This window comes from Papilio machaon, chromosome 8, assembly GCF_912999745.1.
Source record: "Papilio machaon chromosome 8, ilPapMach1.1, whole genome shotgun sequence".
NCBI classification, from domain to species: Eukaryota; Metazoa; Arthropoda; class Insecta; order Lepidoptera; family Papilionidae; genus Papilio; species Papilio machaon.
Window position 1 is genome coordinate 410857 of NC_059993.1, and position 23406 is coordinate 434262.

Here is a 23406-nt window from a genome sequence, read left to right on the forward strand (position 1 = left end):
ATTGTGTACTCTATCATATTATACAACATAAAATATTAACAGTCAACTATAAATAACTTAATCAGTGTTACAATTATCGAATGCTTATATTTGACATTACAAGAAATTATGATTATTTGTAGGATTCCAAAATATCATTTTGACAAATAATAACATAGTTCGTTTTTTAAATCAAAAGGTGACAAACGAGCAAACGGCCACTTGAATTCGCTGAAATAGCGAGGCGACCGTTGCCCATAGACATCCGCAAATGCAGATGCGTTGCCTACCTTTAATCAACTGAGAAGGGAACGCCCAGAAATAGGATATTTCCCCTTCCTATGCGTTCCCTTTTCGGCCAAATCCACTACCCCTTGCCACCCTTTCCTAATAGGAAAGAGGACTAAAATTAGGCCTCCAGGACCACAGTACTTATACCGGAAGCAGTTTTGGTGTTAAGGATTAACATACTCTTTTATAACTATGTCCATAATATCAATCACCGGTTGTTAAAGGGTTAAAACACGCGTTTATCTAAACAATGTCTAAAGTGTATTTTTTAAAGTAATATAGTAAGTTTTTAATGAATTACCGTACGAATTTAACACCGAATTAATTAATTTTAGATGACATGTATTTTTTTTATATATATTTCTAATTTTTCTATTAATCTTATATATTTACACTAACAATATACGAAAATGTTCATTTAATATTTTTACTATGCTTTTTATATTTGAATAATTTTTCCTATTTTTTTATAAATGATTAGTGATAAGGAAAATATTGTAATCATTTGTAAGTAGTATGATGAAGAAATTGTATTTTTATAGACAAATTTTAAAATTAACAATATAGAGAATTTTCATTCCCTGAGCTAGGTATTGGCTGTGTATTTAAAAAGTTAAAGATTGTATCTAGTACAAAATGCATTTATTTTTTCATCTTAACAACACTTTATAATGTATATTCAACAGTTTGTGATGTTAAATGTTGTAACCGAGATGATAAAATTGTTGACTGCCATTTTTTAAATAAATAAGACTGTAAAATGTTATTAATTGTTTTTATTCAAACTTTCAGTAATTTAATACTATGATTTATATTACAACTAGTTGTCGCCCGCGACACCGTCCGCGCGGAATTACAAGAAAAACGTAATAAGTAGCTGTGTCAAGTTTCATCAAGATCTGTTGAGCTGTGCCGGAGATACCTTCAAACATCCATCTATCCATCTAACTTTCGCATTTATAATATTAGTCTTCCTAATAAGTAATAAGATTTATTGATCGTATATGTAATACGATCAATAAATCGAATACATTCGAACCTGGATAAACTTGCGGCCATCTAAACATCCATCCAAACATAAATAATATTAGTAAGATAGACAAACGAGGATGTCTAGCCAGGTGGAAGAGGCGCTGTGTTCGGTTTGGATATTGCCTAACGGCCTACCTTTTTATGCCATTTTCTATGTTCGCCATTTAGGCCAATGTAGGCCATTTGCCGTTAGTGAGACATCATAATTTAATTTTTTCTGTATATATTATTGTACTCTTTGGTTTTTCTTATGCCCACTAGAAAGGGAATACTTGTCGGTCTATAATAAAGCATTGTGCACTTTACTTATAAAATATTTTAAATTACGAATATGAACTAGTTTTACAAAAAACGTATCTAATCTCCCAAAACAGAATTTTCAAGTTTACTTTTATATTATCTGTAACAATCGCGAAATAATTCATTTATTATCTGTGAAAAAAACATAAATATTACATTTATTTTTATTACCTGCAATCTGTTATCATCGCAAAGTTTTCTTAGGGACTTCATTCGAATGTTTTTAATTTACAAACGATTATCGAAGTTTAATAACTTTTAATTAACGAACTTACGATTTACAAAATTAACCTGTGTAACCTATGTTGACGACTGTAAAGTGATTTTAACATGGGTACATGAAAATAAAGGTTAAAGTGAAGGCCTGGTATACTTTGTACTATGTTTTTATACTTATAACAAACACTATGCTACACAGCAGTATAAAGAGATGGGAGCAAGCACACACATATTTCTTGAAGATATTGATATCATTCCCGACGTCCACAAATTATGCAGATTATGTCTCTGTAAGACAGAAGACAGTCTACCAATTTACACAGACTCTAAACCAGAAACCTGTCCTAATATAGCATTGCGGATATTGATATGTGTGGGGATTGAGGTATTAACCTGAAAGTTTTATCCGAATATTTTGAACAAATGACAGTGTTTATAATAAAATTCTTACAACCCTTAGGTCTCAATAGACGATTGTCTGCCTAATAAGTTGTGTAAGCAGTGCTACCAAGAAATTGAAAGGTGCTATATATTTCGGAAAAAATGTGAAGACACCAACAAAAGGCTACAATTACATGCGGAAGCTGTGAGGGTCAATAAAAAAATATTAGAGAACCAAAATGTTGTTAAAACATGTAAATCGAAACAAAAAAACATAAAAAAAGAAAATGATTCATTATTAGTTAGGAAAGAAACAAAATTTGTGAAAACCTATGCTAATAGGTTAGCAAAAAATAAAAATAATGGCAACTTGCACAGAGATACAAAAGAAGAGGTAGGTACATTATTTATCGGTTTACTTTATAATTTTATTGATTATTTAAAAAGAGATTATCATCATCATCTGTGGTGCTACAGATGCTGGTGAGCCTAGCCCTGGTCTAGTAAATTTCGCCATCTCCGTCTACCTTGGGCTTTTTGCTTATTGCCATTATTCTTAGTATTGCATTTAATCTTACCCAGCTATTACAGCTTTGGCCTACCATGTGCTCTACAACTATCTGGTTAAGACTCCAACAGGCATAATTTAAAAAAAGAGATTGCAAAGAGATGCAAATTGATATCTTCTTCCTTTTAGAATTTGCAAAGAAAATTATAAGCTATTTTAAATAATGACCTAAAAATTTTGCTTAAAACAAACTAAACTTAAAATTCTTTTCTGTGCAGATACAAGAAAGTACATCAAAAGTTGAGTCAGAAATAGTGGAGCCTAGTTTTGAAGCATTTTTAACAACAGTTCTTTTGCAACTCGGTGTAGTTGAAGCAAAAGATGAAAAGATGATATTACAGAACCCTAATGTTAAGGCATTAGAAATTGAGACTGACAGTGGAAAGCTATTGGTGGAGCTCACTGAGGAAGATGATCAGGTTTGAGACTAAATATTTTTAGTATATCTTAGACTTAACCCTTTCCACTCCAATGTCGAGTGTCACTCGACACTAATTTTGTTCCACTAGCTCCACTGTCGAGTGATACTCGACATGGTGTAATACCATTTTTTCGGAAAATTTTAAAACAGGAGGGATTTTTGTTACTAAAATGTTTGAATCATGAATGAATTAAACATATTCTAGAATCGTAAGATACTATAATTCAATTAAATTTTTTCGTACTACATAATAAAACTAGTTGTTATCGCACCGTTATATGTTCGCGTCGTAAACAACTTCTCTCGTACTCAAGTGGTGCAGAAAACTATTTTTCTGGGGGATAGAGGTCTGTTATAAATTCATTTGGGTTGTGTAAGAAATGGAAAAGTAGCAATGAGTCAAAGAAGTACTGACAAACTTTGCTCATGTCACTCATCGGAGACTTTAGGGCACCCGAAACAAGTCGCAGAACTGAGGTTGCGGCAGATACAGAACAACATCTCGATAGAACCCCTCACTTTATTCATTTAGGTGGGAAGCACAAGGATTGTGCTGTGTGTTCCAACCGAAAAATAAAAGGGGGGAGAAAAGAAACATGCTATTTTAGCAAAACATGTGAGACAAAACCTTTGTTCTCATCCTGGGATTTGTTTCGAAAAATACCATACCAAAAGGGATTATAAAGATTAAAATTTAGGATTTTAATATAGTATCATGTAATTACTCATAAAACAAAGTTTTTTAAATAAGAAAAATTCGTTTTTTTTTACAAAATACACAAAAAACACAAAGTGAAAAAACGTAATTTTAGCGTGGAGCTGATGGAATAATAAAAACAAAAACAGCCTTGGAGTGGAAAGGGTTAATATGTTTTCAATAATATGTATAATTGCAAAAATGACTTGAGTAATGGGAGTATTCCAACTAAACAGAATATTAGAGTTATACTGTTTTGCATTTCGTCTTATTTTATAGTGTGTAATATGAAGTGTGTTTTTGTCTAGAGTCAAGGCTCGGAAAATGTCTAATATTGAACAAAATTCTCAACAAAGTTTAATGTTTGGTTTTAGGATAGTAAACAGAACAATTTAAGTAACAATAATATTAATATCAGTAATAATGTTAATAACTGTATTCAAACTTCAGAAGAAAGTGTTTCAATAAATTTGGAACAAGATGTCAATGGAGATAAGTAAGTATTTTAGAACCTGGTCACACCAAAGTCTAAGTTTTTGTCTAAGAATTATGTATTTATATAAGTAATCATGATTGCAAACAGCAAAGACTTACCAAATAATAGTTTTTATAGTTTTTTTCTAATTTAAGCATTTGATAAATGTAATTAAATGCAACTTAAGAATGTATGTTATAAAAAAAAAACAACTTTATTTGTATTTGTGTGACATTTAACTACTATCAAATGCTTGTATATAAAAGTGTTTGCAGAGCAGTGTCGGAGGTGGGTCAGAGGGTGTGGTGTGAGACATGTGGCAAGCGGTTCACGTCCCGCAGTGCACTGCGGAGACACGAGCGCGTGCACTCGGGGGAGCGCCCCCACGCCTGCCGTATCTGTCGGAGAGCCTTCGCACAACGCTCCGTCATGCTGCGCCACGAGCTCGTCCACAGAGGTACTTGCCACCATTGTATTGTCACATTAATCTTTCTACATTATAAGAACAACTGTAGTAATATCTGTGCAAGTATTTGCAGTACTTTCTAATATATTAATGTCTTTGGATGATTGTTTGAAACATAATGATGTAAGTGTGCAATGTGTGTGTTCAGAGCAGCGTCCACACCAGTGTCCGTTGTGCCCCAGGAGCTTCACGCAACGGTCGGCTCTAGATGCGCACTCGCTGGCGCACGCGGAGCCCCACCGGCGTGCCCTAAGTCTACGTCCCTGCCCGCATTGCCATAAGGTCTTCCTATACGCGTCCGGTAATAAGTTTTTCTCTTTTACCCAACCGATTTAGATGGGTTATGCTTATGTGTTTGTAGGTTAAACGAGTCGTAATTTTGTTTGTTAAAACGGTTTTAAAAATGTTGATCAGGTCTATCTCGTCACATGCGTGTACACACCGGCCGCGTGTTCGAGTGCGGCGAGTGCGCGCGTCCTTTCGGCGACAAGAGCTCGCTGCTGCGGCACATGCGCAGTGTGACACACCCCCCGCGGGCCACGCCCCCCACCAGCGAGGCCACGCCCCCCACAACTACACAACAATGAACCTCCCCTATGTTATTATGAATTCTTGTTCATTATTTTAAGAATTTTATTAAACGTGGGTAGAGAAAAGTTGTTACTACCTCGCTCCAAGTAATTTTACGAAACTTAAGGAGTTTTTTTTTTGTGAAAAAATGTATTTATATAGGAAAAAATCAAGTAATATGTAAAATCACATCCACATTAAGCTCATTTTTAAGAGAAAATGTTTTACTTGTTATGGTCGTAATGAAGAGACCTCAGAGCTTATTCATTTAAAGGACTGCAAACAGATTATATAAAAATAAACAATAAAAAAATTGTGATAATAAAATAAAATATATTTTTATCAATTATCGAGATGTTTCTTTGGGAGCGTGTTCTTTGAATTTTCAGCAAACTGTGAGTTTATAAAGAATGAATAAAACACGATTTATATTTTACTTAAACATTTTATTTGAAAAAAATTTCGTCCTAGATTGAAAGGCAACATGGTATTGTATAAGTTTGGAAAGGACGCAACGCGCGGCGGCGGTGCGGCGGCGGCGCGGCTGCGGTGCGGCTGCGGCACGGCTGCGGCCGATGGCACTCACATTACAAACGACTCGTACTAATTATTGCAACTATTTCTCACCCAATCAACTCAACACGCCACCGCATTGTAACATATGGAATGCCTTCAAAAGTCACTTACAAAATAACATTATACACATCATATATAAAGCATACAATAAAACATTTCAGCGGCCATTTAAATATGTTGTTCTGACAGAGTTAGTGTTGGCTGAGTTGCGAACGCGGGAACGGTCCGACCTAATTACACTTGAAGCTCTATTCGACCTACATCTACGATATAAATGATTATAAAAATAAATAAGGGGGACGCCCCCCTCCCTCTCACCCCCCAACGCTCAAAAACACTTCGGACGTCCTTTGAGCAAGACTCTCAATAAATTTAAGTATCCTCAAATATATTGGTGTTTGTTTGACATTCGGCGCACGATATATAACGTAGTTATCGATTAAAATCAAAAATACTTATAAATAATAATAAAAACAAAGATGTGTGCAGTGGCGAGTGGCGAGTCGCGAGTCGCGGGTCGCGGGTCGCGCGCTACTCGCGTATTCGTATTCGGTTATAGCACATTATATTCTAAAATAAAATTACTAATATGTAATAAGCAATATTTACACTCAGTCCCGACTCCGGCTGCTCCGACACACGCGACCACCATTCTTCCAATTTGAGCTTTCGCACTATGTGATAAGGTGTAATCTCTCGCGGAGCTATGGACGGCGCGCGACCTCCCGCCGCCACGTCCCGGACACATCGCGGTGTGCCGGACACATGGCGCAACTTTACCTTGTGTAAACTTACTTACAAATGCACAAACAGTGTGACAGAGTTTTTGTGAGCGACGCGCGATGTATCCAGGGACGCGGGCGACGACTCGGCCGCTACAATAAAACCTACTTCGACGGAATAACATTTCGGTTGTGACGTATATATCTTACAAAATAATACAGAGTGTCGGTGTGGGCGGGGCTGTGGGCGCTGTGGGCGGGGCTGTGGGCGCGGCCGGCGGGCGGGCGGGGCGCTGTGGGCGCTGCGGGCGGCGCCTACATGTTCTCGAACTGGTCGACGCGGCGCTTGGTGTTGCCCTTGCGGATCTCGCGCAGAGTCTTGTACTTGTCGCGTCCTTGGCGCACGTTCTCGCGGTGGATCTTGTCCATCGCCGTCTCTTTCGTCTCGTCGCGCGACTGCGCCAGGTCTTGTTTCAAGGCCTGCGGAGAATACAATAATGATACAAAGTGGAAGTGGAGTGGACGAGCCGGCAGACGGATGTGGGGGGCGAGGTGGTGCAGACCTTGAGCTGGTTGTGCAGACGCTCGCTGCGCTCGGCGAGGGTGCGGCGCGCATCGAGCGGGTCGACGAGGTCGTCGGGGCCTCGCGCCAGCTCGCCGCCGCCGGACTCGGAGCCGCCGTCGGAGCCCTCGGCGTCCGGTTCACCGTCCGCGTTGCCGTCCGCGTCGCGCTCCGCCTCGCGCTCGGTGCGCTCGCTGAGATGGTGATGCTGCGGGGTGGCGGCGGCGGCGAGGAGCGCGGCGGCGGCGTCCTGCTGCCGGCGCGCCTCCTCCACCTCCTCCTGCAGCCGGCGCGTCTCGCTGTCCTTCTGCTCCACCTCCTGCTGGATGCGCGACACCTCCTCCTGCTTCGCCTGGATCTCCTCCTCTAGCTTCTGTCGCTCCGCGGCTTCCATGTTCTGGAGATTATTTATAGATACAAAGCTGTTGTGTTTGTTCATCTTTTTGCTTTTTGAATGAAGTGGCAAAAATAAGTATCGTTAAAAATAACGAATCAGCACATGAGTGTCGGTAGTGTGTACCTTGGTCTCCTCGAGGCGCTGCATCATGGCCTGCAGCTCGTTCTGGCGCTGCTCCAGCTCCTCCTTGGCGGCCTGCAGCTGCCGCAGCTGCTCCTCCAGCCGTCTGATCATGTCCTGCGCCTCCAGGAGATTCGCCTGCAGAGACAAGTGTAAGTGTTGTAGAGGCAGGTGTGGTGGGGGGTGTGGTGGGGGGCGGGGCTAGGGGGCGTGTACCTGCGAGCGCTCGACCTCCTCCTGCATCTGTCGCAGGCGGTCCTCGTACTCCTGCTGCTTCTTCTCCGCTCGCTCGCGCGCCGCGATCTCCAGCTGCAGCTTCTCGCGCTGCGCCTGCTTGGCGAGCTTCTCCTCTCGAGCCTGGGCCTTCATCTGCTGCACGTCGATGGTGTCGGGCTTGCGGCGGCGCATGTACAGCTCGTGGTTGCCCATACACAGCGCCAGGATGCGCTTGTTGACGCGAACTCGCGGCGCAAAGAACACGAAGTCCGGCGCCTTCTTGTCGATCGGCTTTATTATGAACTTGCGGTCGTTGAACGAGATGTTGCGGATCTCAGACCACGGGAAACCGATTTTAGGCGTTAGCCTGGAAACGAAGATGATTAACTTGTTAATGGATTAATATTAAAGTTTATAAAAACCTAGCATATTGCATAACTCTATAGACAAGTTAAAAGAATCCTCAAAGTTAATTATGATCAGAGAATGTGTGCGGTACTGACTTGTCATCCTTCTCGTATATGTTGAGGCCGAGCGCGTCAACACCCAGCCACAGCTCGGTGTTCTTCTTGTTGCGGATCTCGAAGTAGTTGACGCCGTACATCTCGAGGTCCTGCGCTATCTTGAGGTACTCCATCATGGCGTCCTCGCGCAGCATCCCGCGGTGCTCCTGCCACCAGTTGGTGATGCTCTGCTCCCACTCCTCGCGGGACATCTGCACACCGCCGCACGACACCATCAATATACATTCACTGATATGTTCCAGTCTCTCAGTTTGTGCAAATATTGAAACACGTGATGAAAAGTCAAACGAGATATCACAATTACATGATAAAAAAGAGATAAGTCAACAATGTGCATAATTTATTTTTAGAGAAAGGTTGTATGAGATATAGTGTGTGTATGTGTATGTATGGAGGCAGTGAGAAGGACCTTGTGCTGGTCGGTGACGCGCTGCGGCAGCAGACGGTCGTTGGCGAGGAAGCCGGCGCCATGCAGCGCGGGGTTGTGGTCTCCGTGGCGAGCCTGCACCGCGTAAGATGCCAGCAGCACCGACGTCTCCGGCGGACAGTAGATCTCGTCGGATAATATCGCATTCTTCACCTACAACAATATACAATTGATGCATTAGTAACTCAATTATGGAGGACATTTGCACGGCTATGAATGTGCTTAACTGGGTTTTTCATATCCATAGTACCTCATCAAACCTTTTCAAATTGACTAGCATGTTGTACCAGATTTCATGACTGAAGCTAAAGAGATCGATCTGGAAGATTGCAAATATCAGTACAGACCTGCAGGTAGAACAGTTTGAGCGTGATCTCTTGTATGAGCTCGTCGGCCACATCCTCCGGGTAGAACTTGGCGCGGAACTTGAACTGCAGCGGGTTCTCCTTCTTCACGTCCTGCTGCATCACCTGTAACATAATATATAAAACTTATAGATTACACAGGCATCTTATTTATTATGTGAACTTAACATTTGAAGCTGTATATCGCTGGATATAGATACATCCGTGATTTTCTATGGAATATCTATACTTAATATATGTAGCGCTGCAGCACGGCTGACAGCGCTACATTTTTGGAGTAAATTCCAAACAACTACGCAAGCATAGGTTTTGTATGTCGTCTTATATCTGTACTCAAACATCTATGCAAAATATTTAATTTACATTTTTATAGCCATACTCTACTTTAAAACATCTGTTCTAATTATTTACACAATTCCATAGACACACGGCGACAAATATCTTACCCATCTGGAGAAAGGTAGTGACCCTGACTTCGCGGCGTGCCCACCGGGTCCAGGGAGAGCGATAAAAAGGCAACAATTAATTACAATTCAGCGTTCAGTTAACCACATACATACATACGAGATGAACACAAAAATTTATTAAAACTAGCAAAGTACAATCGAGCGTAACAATAAGTCATGAAAAGCAATTAAAATCAAAGATAATACAAAACAAAATCAACTGAATATTGCGAAGTAAAATTACTCAAAACTGTTGGAAGACTTTCAACAACACTGGGCTAGTTCGAAGAATAGAACACCAGTAAGGAAGTCAATGGTCATTGATTCAGACATAAGTATTCTGTCATTGTGCGACATTGGAGTGCAGAGTATCTATGAATCGTGCATTTCGAGCATTCGGCCCCTTCTCATTTCACTTGGCAACATCCACAGACAGATTAAACCGAAGCCAACTGGGTTAAGTTACAGTTTCTAGTCAGAGGAAAAGCCTACATATATACAAGAAACTTTCCCTATTACCAATTTAAAATTGCATCTTCATGTATAAATACCTACGTCTCACAGTAAAATAAATGTGAAATAATTGATAACATAAAAAAAAATTACTTCTTCTAAAAGATTGATTATCAAAATTACATAGAGCAGGTCATTTTAAGTGTAAAAAATAGTTTTAGATACTCATATTACAAGTTACGAAATCCTAGAATATACAACATTATCGTTTGTTATCTAAATCACTAATATTATGTATTTATCTTTCCAGTCAAGGAATGCGTACTATTTGAATTCCGCTTACTAGTAATTCAGTATTCATCATAAATTTTATTAAAATAGCGAACTTATAAAAAGCGTCAATTCACTCATTTAAATAATAAATTCTGCAGAAAATGTTATAAAACCAGGTGGCAGAATTGTATGAACATTGACGTAACACGTGTAATATAACATTTTAAATGTAATAATAATAAATGATTATAGTTAAGATAGACAAAGAAATAGCTATTATTTAAATTGAAAAACGATAAGCGATAAGAAACAGTTTAGATAAGATGCCTAGTTAATAACGTTGTAGTTCCGTCGCGCTAACTATAAAATTCAAACTGTATGACGGCTTGTAGTTGCGAGCATCTTTACACAGGTGGGGGAAAACAGCCACAGAATTACCCCGCTCTCTTACATCCCGAATATCACCAAAATTGTGTAGTACACAACTCGTGCGTCTTTTGCGAGTTGCAATAAAGTTTGAATAACGCTGTAACCGCTTAATAATTTTGCTGTTCATTCATTTAAAAAATAGAGTTCAAACTCGTACAAGCCTGACATGTCGTAAATTATGAGCTATAAATTCTAATTCCTTATTCGTCTTGACATGTTTTATGAAACATATCTGTTCACATTAAAAAGCCAAGATAAGCGTCAGTAAATGCAGTTAGAGTCACGCGGGAAAACCTGATAGAGTTGCAAGGTAAAGGAAATCACAGTTGAGTTATTAGCATCACCGTTTAGATGAGGAAGTAGCGACCTCTACTCTACGCTTGTGGCAAATTACATAACTAAAGATCTAATATTAGGGCTCAAGAAATTATTCTTTTGTTGTTGTTTCTTTAACAAATAGTTGAATAAGATTGTTTGTTAATATTTTAGGTATTCTGTAACGTTACGTTAGTCATCATATGATAACTTAAATGTAAATACAATTTAATAATCATTAAGTTATCTATACTGTAGTTAGATGTTCGCTACGTGATTGAAAAAGTTAAACATGTATAATACAATGTTTTTGTATAGGTGACATGGTAACATATCACGCGATACTGGCATGCTATATTAAAATGTTTCTATAACATCAGATTACATTTAAAAAAAACAACGACAATACTTAACCAAGTAGCTTAAAAACGAAAACCTTTTTCACACGATAAAAACCGTAATACTAATTGGAGCATCGCACTGTACATTGAACATCATTGACATTTAATATATAAATAAAAATTGTACTCCGGGTAATTAATTCTAAAGACTGTTCATAAAAATAATTGTTCAAATTGGTCATCCTTAATGGGAAACTTGTGAGGACTAGTGCAGTACCGTTATAAATGAACAAGTTCCGAAGGATAAAAATTGTCTAGACCTGAATTGTATTTGTTTTGCAATTGTGAAAATAAATCTATTTGAATCTTTAGTATACTAATCTGATCTAATGAAATTGATGTAAGAAACTTTAATACCTTTTTCAGTAAATGATGACATAGCTAACAGACAAATATCTAGCAATTATTTAAGTAAACAATATCCGATTACAAAAATTATATTCACATTGTTAATGATATATTAATTCTAGCGAAAACAATTTCATATACGTAGAGGTCTAGCTGTACCACTCTCCGTTTACCAGGTCGTCCGCCCTGTCGTATTCGGCTTCCTCATCATCTTCCTCAGGCGACATGAGTTTCTTCACCGCCGTCGTCACGCACCGAGCCGTCTTCTCCATCATAGTTTCCGGCTTGTCAATTAATATACAAATCCGGATAATTAAAATAAAACAATTACTTGACGGATTGACCTCGTACTGATCTTACTACATACAACGCAACGTAATTAATTTTTTCTGTCTACAAACAGGTCACTAACTTTTAACTATACTAGAAATACAGTCATTAGTTTGATACTATTAATTTGAGTTAAAATTATAAATACGTCGGATAAAGACTTACGTGATATATCTTCTATAAGAAAGATTTCTCATGTATACTTTATAATTTACATGACAAAAAGACAATATTTTAATCAAACTAACCTATGAGGGAGAAATGATTTAATACCGTTTGTTACATTGGGCTAATAATTTCGTAATATAATAATGACTTGTGCTTTTACGTTGATATACTGAGTAGAGGTACACCGAAAGCCTTACTAGACGACGTCGAAATTGAGTAACATTTGCAATGAAAAGAAAGTGATAAATACGAAGCAAAAACTTTTTTAGGTCGATGTGTTGACTAATATATTGATTGAAAGAATTTGGAGGCAATATATCCAGCGTACCCAAAGATGTATTGATGTACCACAGAACCAGTGATGTTGGCAAGGTTGAGCGGACGCGGCGCGGGCGAAAGTGCGGTCAACGACCCTACGCCGTCCTAGCAATCAGCTGTTCTTGTCTGAATTTTTGCTATTCCAAACATACATTACTTTTTTTTCTAGTTCGGTACCAATAACGATTTGCCGTTACTGTTCGTAAAGAATCATTGTTTTCATAGAAAATAATTTGAAATCTTATAATGATCCATGATAGAAGTACGGAGATGATTTATGTTGTTATTTTATTAAAGTTGATATGAAAGTACCAGACGACCATAAGTCAGTAAAAGTAATGCACACAATTTTCTATCGAGCACATATTGACATTGTTTTGAGTAGTAGGTGAAACTTGTGAGTTGTGTTGTGGAGTTGACGCGTCATCTCGTTGCGATCGAGTTTGTGGTCGCACCTGCGTCTACATCGCTCAGTAACCGCTACAATTAAAATTAATTGAACCATAGACAGGATAAAGACTTGTTATGACTTTTAATGAATGCTCGAGTTCTTAAAGTTGAATATTTCTGTCAATAATTCACGTTCGTAGTTTTAAAGGGGTCTAATAGGGTGGATTCCTCATTCTAAGTCCGCAGCCAATAGCTAGCCATTTAGAATTATAACTGCGTCCTTATAATTTGCAAACCACATAACCGCTATGTGGCAGGTAGAGGTTGTGGCACAGCGCACAGGTGTGGCGATGGCGCGCAATGGCAGCAAGGTCGCCACCACTTTCACCGCTGTCTCCGCGCACCAGCTGCCCCCCTCCACACAGTCTCACCACTTGTGAATCACTCAAATGAACCGAACATGGTATTACCTACTTTGAAACCAATCTACATTACTATTTACCAAAATTTATGTCTTTAAGTATTTGGGAAAAATGTAACTAAAATAACTTTAGAGGTGTCAAGGGACACCCGGATGGAACGAAGTTCCTTTCAATTAATTAGTGAAGGAACCAATGTTTATTCTATGCATAAAAAACTTAAGTCTTCACAAGAAGTACATTTTATTTCTATGAATTTTCGTTATATATTGTCACGTCGTTGCCATGGTGATACAGCAAAAAGTGTCGTGACAACTTTTCGTAAGACTTTTTTCCGTCTAGCCCCCTTTCACAACGCGCGATAAGGAACTTAGTTCCAAAAGTGCTCTATAAAATGTAAGAAAATAAATAATGAGTCCTTTAGAAAACATTAACAGCTGATTACTGTGACAGCAATGACCGCATTCTGTGAACTTAAGCTTCTAATGAAACTCAACAAAATCTCTTAATAATAAACAAGGAATGAAACATCTCCCTAGTTTCAATCATATCTCTTACTTGTAAGTTCATCGACTCCGCGCCCGGCGACCTCTGCTAATCCGTCTTGTAACCTCTCCATTGACGTTAAAGTGTAACGCTCTATTTATTAATTTCGAGATAACGTTTCATTGAATGACTCAGCTAGTAAGAAGTCCATAATTTAAACGGTTAACTTGTTACTTAGACTCTACACTTCGCATTTTTATGGTATAGCAAGTTTGAAAATATTTTATCGACTTGAAATTTAAAAGACAGCGTCAGAAAATTTAAACTAAGCGTAGAGGGTGTAGGCTGAAGGACTCTCTTCCTGACCTAAAGGTAGCAGAGCAGTGCGGAAATTAGATAGGGTACTGGTAGTACATAAAGTCAGATCTGTCAGCATCATCTAGGATCGGATGGTGTTAGGTTATGTCTGCGTGGGGCAGAGGTCGCAGCGGCGATGAGCTCCGCCGTGGGAACGAGGTCAGGCGGGCGCGCCGTCTCGCGCCGCTGCCCGCGCTGTGCGTGCGCGCACCATACATACCCCTCCCCTGCTCCCCACTACCTCTGGCACAGCGATCTCATCTCCGAGACTACTAGATACTTAGTTCTTCTTAAACATACTTAACATGTTAATGACAGAAATTAGGAGAGTAACTGGTGGAAGACTTTGTGACTCAGAAACGATTAATGCTGCTTTGCTTAAGTAGTCTAGGTTTCTTATAGTAAACCTAAACTTTTTGACTTGCTCACTTGGCATTAAGTAAACAGAATGTTGCTTTACACAACAAATCACAAAAATACAGTACATTAATGTTATGGTCTATTCACAAGCCCGCATTAAATTTATTAATGGGCATTGATAGGAACACTTAGTTGACCACTTATAAAGATTTCATTTGTTCAATAAAATATTTAGTAAGGGAGCGGCCAGTCTGAGATCAAAAGGTCTTGTTAAGGTTAACGGCCACCTAACATGTCATTTTACCATCCCATTGTACGGTTCACTTACTATAAATTGAACATTATTCTTGTCAGTTAGTGACTTTATTAAACTTGGACAAAAATTATGTGTATATGAATATAGGAATGAAAGGAAAAACAAATGCCTACATAGAAAAAACGATATCAAATTAAAATTGCAAAACGAACTTTACATTGTTGAGCTTATTGTTTTTTATAATTTTGTTTTTATAAGTCACGAATGTATCAGGATGTTATCACGTTATTCATCGCTATCATATCGTTGGGTTTAGTATGTGTGACGTATGCACTAGTACGGCTCGTAGTAACGCGCCGCGTATCATACTCTATCGGTCAATGATAATCTCACGACAATCAGATAGTCGATTGTAATTGAAATAAGCGACCATAAAATATTTTAACTGACAAACTAAGTGGTCACTAAGGGAGCCCCGAAATTTACAATTCAAACGTTTCAGAGTTCAATATGTGTAAAATTATTTTATTTAATAGAGGGGTAAAGTTGCTTTCATCACAAGCTGCATCAATGGGTTGTAGTTGGTTAGTGTATGTAACCATACATCTAAGATACATCTTATCTATATATATAAAAGAAAGTCGTGTTAGTTACACTATTTATAACTCACGAACGGCTGAATCGATTTGACTGAAAATTGGTGGGCAGGTAGTTTAGAACCAGGAAAAGGACATAGGATAATTTTTACCCCGTTTTCTGTTTTTTTTTATTCCGCGCGGACGAAGTCGCAGGTAATAGCTAGTTATCTATATATATAAAAGAAAGTCGTGTTAGTTACACTATTTATAACTCAAGATCAGTCTAACTGATTTAGCTGAAAATTGATGGGGAGGTAGCTTAGAACTAGGAGACGGACATAGGAACTTTTTTATCTTGTATGCATTTTTTTTATTCCGCGCGGACGGAGTCGCGGGTAAAAGCTAGTTTAAGATAAATATGATTGTAATCACGCTAAACATAATTGAATTGTAATCTAACGTTTGTTTCGATATCGTAAACCGAACGTACTAGAAAATACCATAACACATAGCTCTGGGACAGCATATCTACTCAATTATCACATTAGTATATCCGTGAAACTGATGATGAATTAATAATGCAGAAATGCAACAGCTATTAACATTAATATGTAAAAATATCTAAATTAGCTGAACAAGAATTTCCAGCATATTCTTGAAAAATCAATAGTCAATTTTAAATTATATAAAAATCTCTACAAATCATCTGACTAAGTCGATCAATATACTATTCAAATTATCACAAAACTAGTTTTAACACAATGTATTATGATGTATGACAAATACATTCATTCTCGAGTGATCTCATTGTATGTGGGCTGAGATGTGAACAATAACTTGAATGTTACAACGACCTAAGTTATGGAAAGCGGTTTTAAATTTTGGTTTTTAAGACATGACTGATTATTTAAAAAAAAATATCATATAAATTTTAATAACTTTTATATTTAACTTACTTATATTCATTGTACCATACATCATCATACAGACAACACAACGATACTAGACAATATGGCAACCATAGACTACAGATCAAAGAATACAACACCAAGTTTATCTGTGACTAAATTTAGAAACGCATTACATAGGGGCAGAGGTGGGCACAGTTAATCGAAAAGTTAACTTCGTTAATCGTTAATTCGTTAATTAAAAAATTAACTTCGTTAATCGTTAAAGCGTTAAATTCTCGAAAATTTAACGCAAGTTAAAGTTAATCGTTAACAGTTAACCATACCAACATTATACATACTAATTTCACACTTATTGTGGCGACACTTGTTTAAAATAGTAATTTGACTATACATTATATAACACATTAATTCGATCTTTTCACACTTGATTATTTTGATTGCAATTGAACCTATAGTCAGTTAGTGGAATTTTATCTCAAGTATTAGACAAAAGCATGAATGCAGTATAGTATATTTCATTACGAGTGCGGAAAGCCTGTTATTGCAAAGAGTTCCGACAAATGTCTACCCGAGCCGAGGCGCAGCCGAAGGTGAGGGTTGACAGTTGGAACAAGTTGTAATGACAGTGTCGCACGTGTACTAAACTAAAATGTTTGGAAAATGATTTTTTGTTTTCTTCACCCATTCTGGGTCGGCAAAGGGAACTATGCCCAGCCAAGTCTTCAGTAAATTATTTTTAATGATATGAAATTTAATGAGATGAAATAAAATGAAACCTAACCTAATTCATTAAATCAAATCATTAAATATGATATTGTAAAAAATTAGGAGCTTCTTTTTAGAAGTATTTGCATGAATCATAAAAACTTCAATGATTTTTTTTTTTTTGTAAAAACTTCGTAGTTGGTTTTTTCTTTTTAATAGACATTATTTTGACAGTTGGGTAAGAGAACGCACGAGTTTGGAAAAGCTAAAGAAAAAGCATGAGTAAAAAAGTGTTTTAATACAGTTGCTCAAAAAGTGGTGTATTGCAGGGACGAAGAGCGTTCGGGATATGAGCTATTAAATACTCGTGCTTTTATATACTCGTAATGAAATATACTATTTCGAACCTTCTTTTGATTTTGTCCTATTGGTCACGTCTTTCCCGGACGCTCTGATGCATCACACTTGCACGTCGACAGTCGCCCAACATAGTTGAACTTACGAGCGTGACGTGTCGCGTAATTTAAACAAAATAACAGTACGTCTCCAAGTTTCCAATTTAACGATTAACGGACTTTTATTAACGGAAGTTGAGTTTAACGGAAGTTAACAAAAGCGTTAACACTTTTTGAAGTTAACTTAAAAGTTAATCCGTTAAGCAAAATGTTAACTTCGTTAATTAACGATTAACGGATTAACGAGTTAATGCCCAGCTCTGCATAGGGGTATATCGCAATCAGTTCGACATTCCACAAATAGCTAAAGGCACGCGCGACACCATAGATTGGATAACAGTGCCGCAACATTAGCGCCGGAGAAATCGTACGCGACGAGACCGGACAACTTTCCCGCTGCTCGCCGATCAGTGTTGCCACTTCAATTATACTACTAAATTGGTAGAAATTCAGATTTTATTCTGATCAATTAATTTTACGAATATCTTAAGAACTATTATAGTATTACTAGTTATTGTTAATTATAATTTGCATTTATAATAATTTAGCTTGTAACCATTTTAATTATACGACGATTCAACGGAAACAATGAATCAAAGTACTGGAATTTGATAATGGTAAAGAAAACATTTCTGAGTATAAACTATGCGGAGTTATCGATACGTCATTGTGCTTAGTCATGCCTGAACATGGCAGGTGATTCAAAGAACGGATTAATTATTTAGCTAAATTGAAATTTTATGTTTAAAACAGAAATTTTTAAAAGATCAGATCAATCGAATAGGAGACTTTAGACTGAGGAAAGTATAAAGGAAAAAGTTCGCACATTTCATAACCATGTATGTGAATAGTGAGTGGTATGAATGGTGTAATGAGGCACGTGCCCAGTACCTGACAAAGACTGTCACCGCAGGTACTGTCCGCATACCGAGGCCTCGCTCAGGTGAGCTTATGTAATAAGTGCACATGCGACCTACGTTTTCCTCGCGGTGACATCTTGTAAGGAAAAACAGCGTATACAGGAAAATGAAATAAAATACCCTAAATATCGCTTCTATTTCACTAGAATTCATTTAAAACTTATTGGAACCATAGAGCTCTAACTAAAGCAAGAAATAATTTTCCTCATGTTCACAACGTACAAATATTCTTTATCTAATACATATAAATAAAAATTACATCAATTACGAACAGATCCAGTTTTTGTCGCAGACAAAACCACAGGTGTAACAAAAGAAAGTGGAACGATGTCGATATCATCTTACTTTTACTTTCTATAGAATATTTTTGAACAACTTCTATATTTATAACAGCTATATTAATTTTGATACATTTGAAGTTATCATCATTTTTGTTTTGGAATTAATATTTTACTTAAAAAACAATAAAGATGTGGCCGTTAACGGTTAACATTTGAACGCCGACGTCACCATTGTGTAGCGGCTGGTACACTGACTCATCGTCCACAATAGACCGTCTGCTATCACTACAAAGGGAACAAAAAACTTCAAATACGATGATTACTTTGACAGAATGTCTGATGCATCTATTATATAACAGCTATTGACACTATTACGACTTAAAAAGTTATTTTGAGAAATTGAAACATTTCGTTCCAGTTATAACAATTTTTAGAATTCTATTTTATAGAGATAATAAATAAATACTAATTTAACATTTAACTAGATTTGGACTGGATATAGATTGCCAAGCCACTGACTACGCAAGTACACAAATACGAGTACATACTATAACTGATCAAAAATCATTGATCAATTCAAAAGTAAATGACGACGAGTGAAACTAGTGCAACCGCTGGAGCACACATTATAGTAGTAACACGCAGAGGCGGAGAGTAGACTCATTGTCAAGATGGCTCGAGAGAAAAAAAAAACTAATCGCTCGTGATGGGTGACATCAGCGTAAACTGGAATACCAGATCACTGGATCAGAATGGAAAGGCGACGTATTGTCTACTGTCGACAATCATATATACCTAAATATTAAATGAAATTTAATGTTTAGAGACACTTTACACAATAATCTTCTATCTATATTTTTATAAGTTAAATTCATAACGTTTCGCATGAAAAGAACGTTAACCAATACACGTCATTAGAGAAAAACTCAATTACTGAAAACGTCAGAACGTTAAAAACGAACATAAACCAACAAACGTTAATTGATGAGATCCTTAATTCTTTGAAGTAATTCTTAATAATTATTTCAATGCACCACAAATAAAGTAAACTTAAAAGAGTGAAAGACAATTTAACTAGAAGCACAAGTAACAATGAGGTCGGCCAATTTGTGGAGCGCGAGCGTGCGTATTTATCAACAAGCCGGGTAGGGGCGGGCGGTGATTCAGCGATAGTAGCTGCCACATCATATGACAACCCACTGAATGGATGTTTACACTGCGCTCGTGGATACTGAACGTCTTTACACTGACCATTCATTAATGACCCGCCATTATCCGAACTTCAACTACAAACTAAAGATGGAAATTCTGGAAATTTTATAAACCTTTTGGCTTATATTTACAAAACCAATTAACATGACACGATACAATTTGATGAAAATAAACCTCACTTTCGAGTAACACCAATAATCTAATTATAGCCTTGATTTAAATCGATGTAAGCTCTTAATCAGTACAAAACTAACACCGTTGCTAGAATACGTTACAAATTTATATATATAAAATTCAAAACTGAGAAAGAACTTTGCAAAAGTATTATTAATATGGATTCACAGTATCGATAAGGAAAAGAAACCCGCTAAACATAAACCTGTTTGCAAGTGTCTATTCATTCAATCATCCGATGTCAGAAATTATTACTAGGCAAACACTAGATCTCATAACATGGGCATACAATGACATTACATAAAAAGAACACGTTCCATGATATCAGATAATGGAAGCTCTGTAGCTGTATCTACAATACTGTTATGGTCTATTGGAAAATCGTGAATTCCGTTAAGATTTATTCGAAAGAAAGTGTCGAATAAAACTGACCTTATTGAATATTCATATAGTTTTTTAAGTGTGTCAAATTTGTTACCGTCCTCGATGATAAGAGATGAGGGTTATTACCTACATGCAGCTGACATACCGGTTGGCATTGCGTTACCGGGTCAATGTCGGAGGATATAATAAAGGAAAATAACTCACAAGTCAGCAAAAACAATATAAAACATGCTGCATGTTGAATAATAAACTGATGATGTTGGCGGCGAAAATATTTCTAAAACACATGTTAATATTGAAGGAGATAACGCTAATAGTGACTTTAATTGGAATTATGCAGCCAACTGTTTGGTATGATAATAAAATACGAACGTCACTATTGCAACGTAAAGATAAAAGACATTAGTAGATGCAATTATTAGTAACCAATCTTGTTCCAACACAAGCTAATCAAAGAAAACAATTACTGAAACAATAAACCATTCGAAGTGGATTAAAAATTGTGGCAACAATATCATAGAACCCAGAGAATTTCTTCACATATGTTAATGAAAATTTCAAAAAGAAGTATGACGTCTTGTATATTTTAAATACAAGTCCGTAATCTCTGGTTACATGAAACATTAACTGAAAATAGAGTTGGTTGTATGCAGAGTGTAGCGTCTCAAGCGGTCTGTAAATCACGAGGCGCCGGCAACCGTACAAATTGGCGAGCGCGCAACAAACTTGAACTTGGGGCATCCGCTAAATATAATTTATTGCGTAGTAACCCGCAGCCGGACCGTAAACAACGTAATAGTTAATAAAAACATCACAATTTGTTGCTGGCACAATCATAAACTAGATAATCTTAGTGCGAAATTTATCTTTATCAAAATTATCGTTTTCTACGAAACTTAATCAATTTCTTCTTTCTCCTAGTCTTGAAATTAAATACTAAAACAGCATGTTGCATGAGACACTACTAACCTTCTTGTAGAGCTTTATCCAGGTGAGGTCGCCCTTGGAGTCGGTGTACTGGAGGCCGAAGAACCAGACCTCGCGCAAACCGATCGTCTTTACCACCTGGTCGAACAGCTGCTTGCCTGTGGTCGTCTGCTGGATCGCGAACTCCAGCTCCGCGTCCATCGTCGTCACGCGGACGTTCATCTGTTACAAAAATAACAATGGTTATTTATACAATATCATTAAGATCTTAAAAAAATATGTTTTGATAATGATGTTTCGGGCTATTATAGATTTTATTTGTATTTTGTTTAGCAAGCATTATGTCGTAAATATGGCTAAGGCAAATCGAACTACTTTTGAAGTTTGAACTATTTTAGCCATACCAGAGATCACAGAACACCATATTACCAGGGGAGGAAAGTAAATTAAAAAGAAAAACGCATCTTAAGCCTGGCACATTACAAAAATAAACAAGAGAATCGTGGTTCTTAATGGAGAGCGCGCTAATTTTGTGTCGTTGGAGAGCCGCCAAAACGGATGTGTTGTTCCGAGGGCAATTATGTCATGGATATCTGTTATTGTCGTGTCAAAGATAAAAATAAAAACGAACAAGACAATAACCTTAAGCGTTAGAAAGATAAATTTGTTCTGTTTTAAAAGATCTTAGTCGTCCTTAAGCTTGTTCTTTTCTACTCTAATTTAGGAACTTTTAGTGAACCTTGTTACTTAGGCACCGAATTTGGAGTGTCAATATTTTGTACGATAACTTATAAATCGTATTTTTTTTATTATTTCGTTTGTGCGTGGTTGTAAGCAGGCACAACGTTTTTTTTTGTATTGATGATTAACCCGTATGTAACCTCACATTACGACGTATGTGAGGAATAAACCGCAAAGGTCGTCAGAAGCGAACGCAATGTTTGTGTAGTCGAATGACTGATGCAACTGAGTGCATATTTATTTTCGAACCAGCCAATATCAGGCGCGTGGGTCGAGTAAATTTTCCTGTGTACCGAGTGCTTTCAATCGCTACGCTTATAACAAGTCAAAAACAGATTTGCTTTATCATCGCATTACAAGCCAATAAATCGTAAATTCAATTTTAATTTAGCAGGTTTAATCACATTCAAACGATTTCATCGATTTTTTTAATGGAAGATACGTGAAGTTTCTAGTTCAGAAGAATATTGGAAATTACATTGTTACAGTCGGCTGCTCTGAACACTAGGCTAAATGGTAGTTACAATGTGGATATGGAAACGAAACAGGTTTAAAGGTAGGTGCAGACAAGCACTCGGCATTGAACTTGACCTCATACGTGTGTATGCAGAGATCAAATCGTGATAAAGATTTTTACTTTTAAATTATGAGATGTAATTTTTTAAGGCACTTAGCGAACAGGAGGTCTAACTGCCTATAAAGTTTATAATGAAACAATTACGTATTATATCATATTATATTTAAAAAAAAAAAACTATTTTTCTTACAATTTACTTTGACATGGTTTTAACCTATTGTATTTTTTGTACTGTTGTATTAGCCTGACTTTAAGGGACTGACTTGAAGGGTAAAAAAGTAACTTAAAAAAAACAATTTCAAACCAAATGCACTCAAAAGTAACGTAAAAAACAATTTCAAACAAAATTCACTCAAAAGTAACATAAAAAAACAATTTCAAACAAAATGCATTCAAAAGTACCATAAAAAACAATCTCAAACAAAATACACTAAAAAGAAACAAAATAATGTCATGAAAACTTCTTTCTTTCTTTCTTCTCTCT

General features: G+C 37.1%; 2 protein-coding genes across 5 annotated transcripts in view; one reads left to right on the forward strand and one right to left on the reverse strand.

Annotated features, from left to right (window-relative positions):
- Positions 1 to 1829: 1829 nt before the first annotated feature.
- Positions 1830 to 4971, forward strand: LOC106714318 (zinc finger protein 729-like). Of its 2 annotated transcripts, none has more exons than XM_045678957.1 (5): positions 1830 to 2206; positions 2282 to 2596; positions 2989 to 3189; positions 4263 to 4384; positions 4630 to 4971. In XM_045678957.1, the coding sequence occupies exons 1-5, from the start codon at positions 2033 to 2035 to the stop codon at positions 4910 to 4912; spliced, it is 1095 nt and encodes a 364-aa protein (XP_045534913.1). In that variant the 5' UTR covers positions 1830 to 2032; the 3' UTR covers positions 4913 to 4971. The 2 variants fall into 2 exon arrangements, with proteins under 2 accessions (XP_045534913.1, XP_045534914.1); XM_045678958.1 differs by having other exon boundaries at positions 4639 to 4969.
- An 857-nt stretch (positions 4972 to 5828) lies between these two features.
- LOC106714324 (moesin/ezrin/radixin homolog 1) overlaps positions 5829 to 23406 on the reverse strand; it is a 35755-nt gene continuing 18177 nt past the window's right edge. For all 3 annotated transcript variants that reach the window (XM_045678892.1, XM_045678890.1, XM_045678891.1), the window contains 8 exons: positions 21647 to 21826; positions 9291 to 9413; positions 8926 to 9096; positions 8496 to 8707; positions 7993 to 8359; positions 7780 to 7914; positions 7261 to 7656; positions 5829 to 7177 (listed from right to left, as the gene is read on the reverse strand). In XM_045678892.1, the coding sequence (XP_045534848.1) occupies positions 7013 to 7177; positions 7261 to 7656; positions 7780 to 7914; positions 7993 to 8359; positions 8496 to 8707; positions 8926 to 9096; positions 9291 to 9413; positions 21647 to 21826 (1749 nt within the window). In that variant the 3' untranslated portion in view covers positions 5829 to 7012. The remainder of the gene's footprint in view (positions 7178 to 7260; positions 7657 to 7779; positions 7915 to 7992; positions 8360 to 8495; positions 8708 to 8925; positions 9097 to 9290; positions 9414 to 21646; positions 21827 to 23406) is intronic.

Bases quoted from the DNA above. Each gene is read 5' to 3' on its own strand.
- LOC106714318 (XM_045678957.1), top strand. From the start codon at position 2,033: ATGGGAGCAAGCACACACATATTTCTTGAAGATATTGATATCATTCCC. The intron at 3,190-4,262 runs GTTTGAGACTAA...GTTTGGTTTTAG, and splicing joins TCACTGAGGAAGATGATCAG to GATAGTAAACAGAACAATTT. The intron at 4,385-4,629 runs GTAAGTATTTTA...TGTATATAAAAG, and splicing joins CAAGATGTCAATGGAGATAA to TGTTTGCAGAGCAGTGTCGG.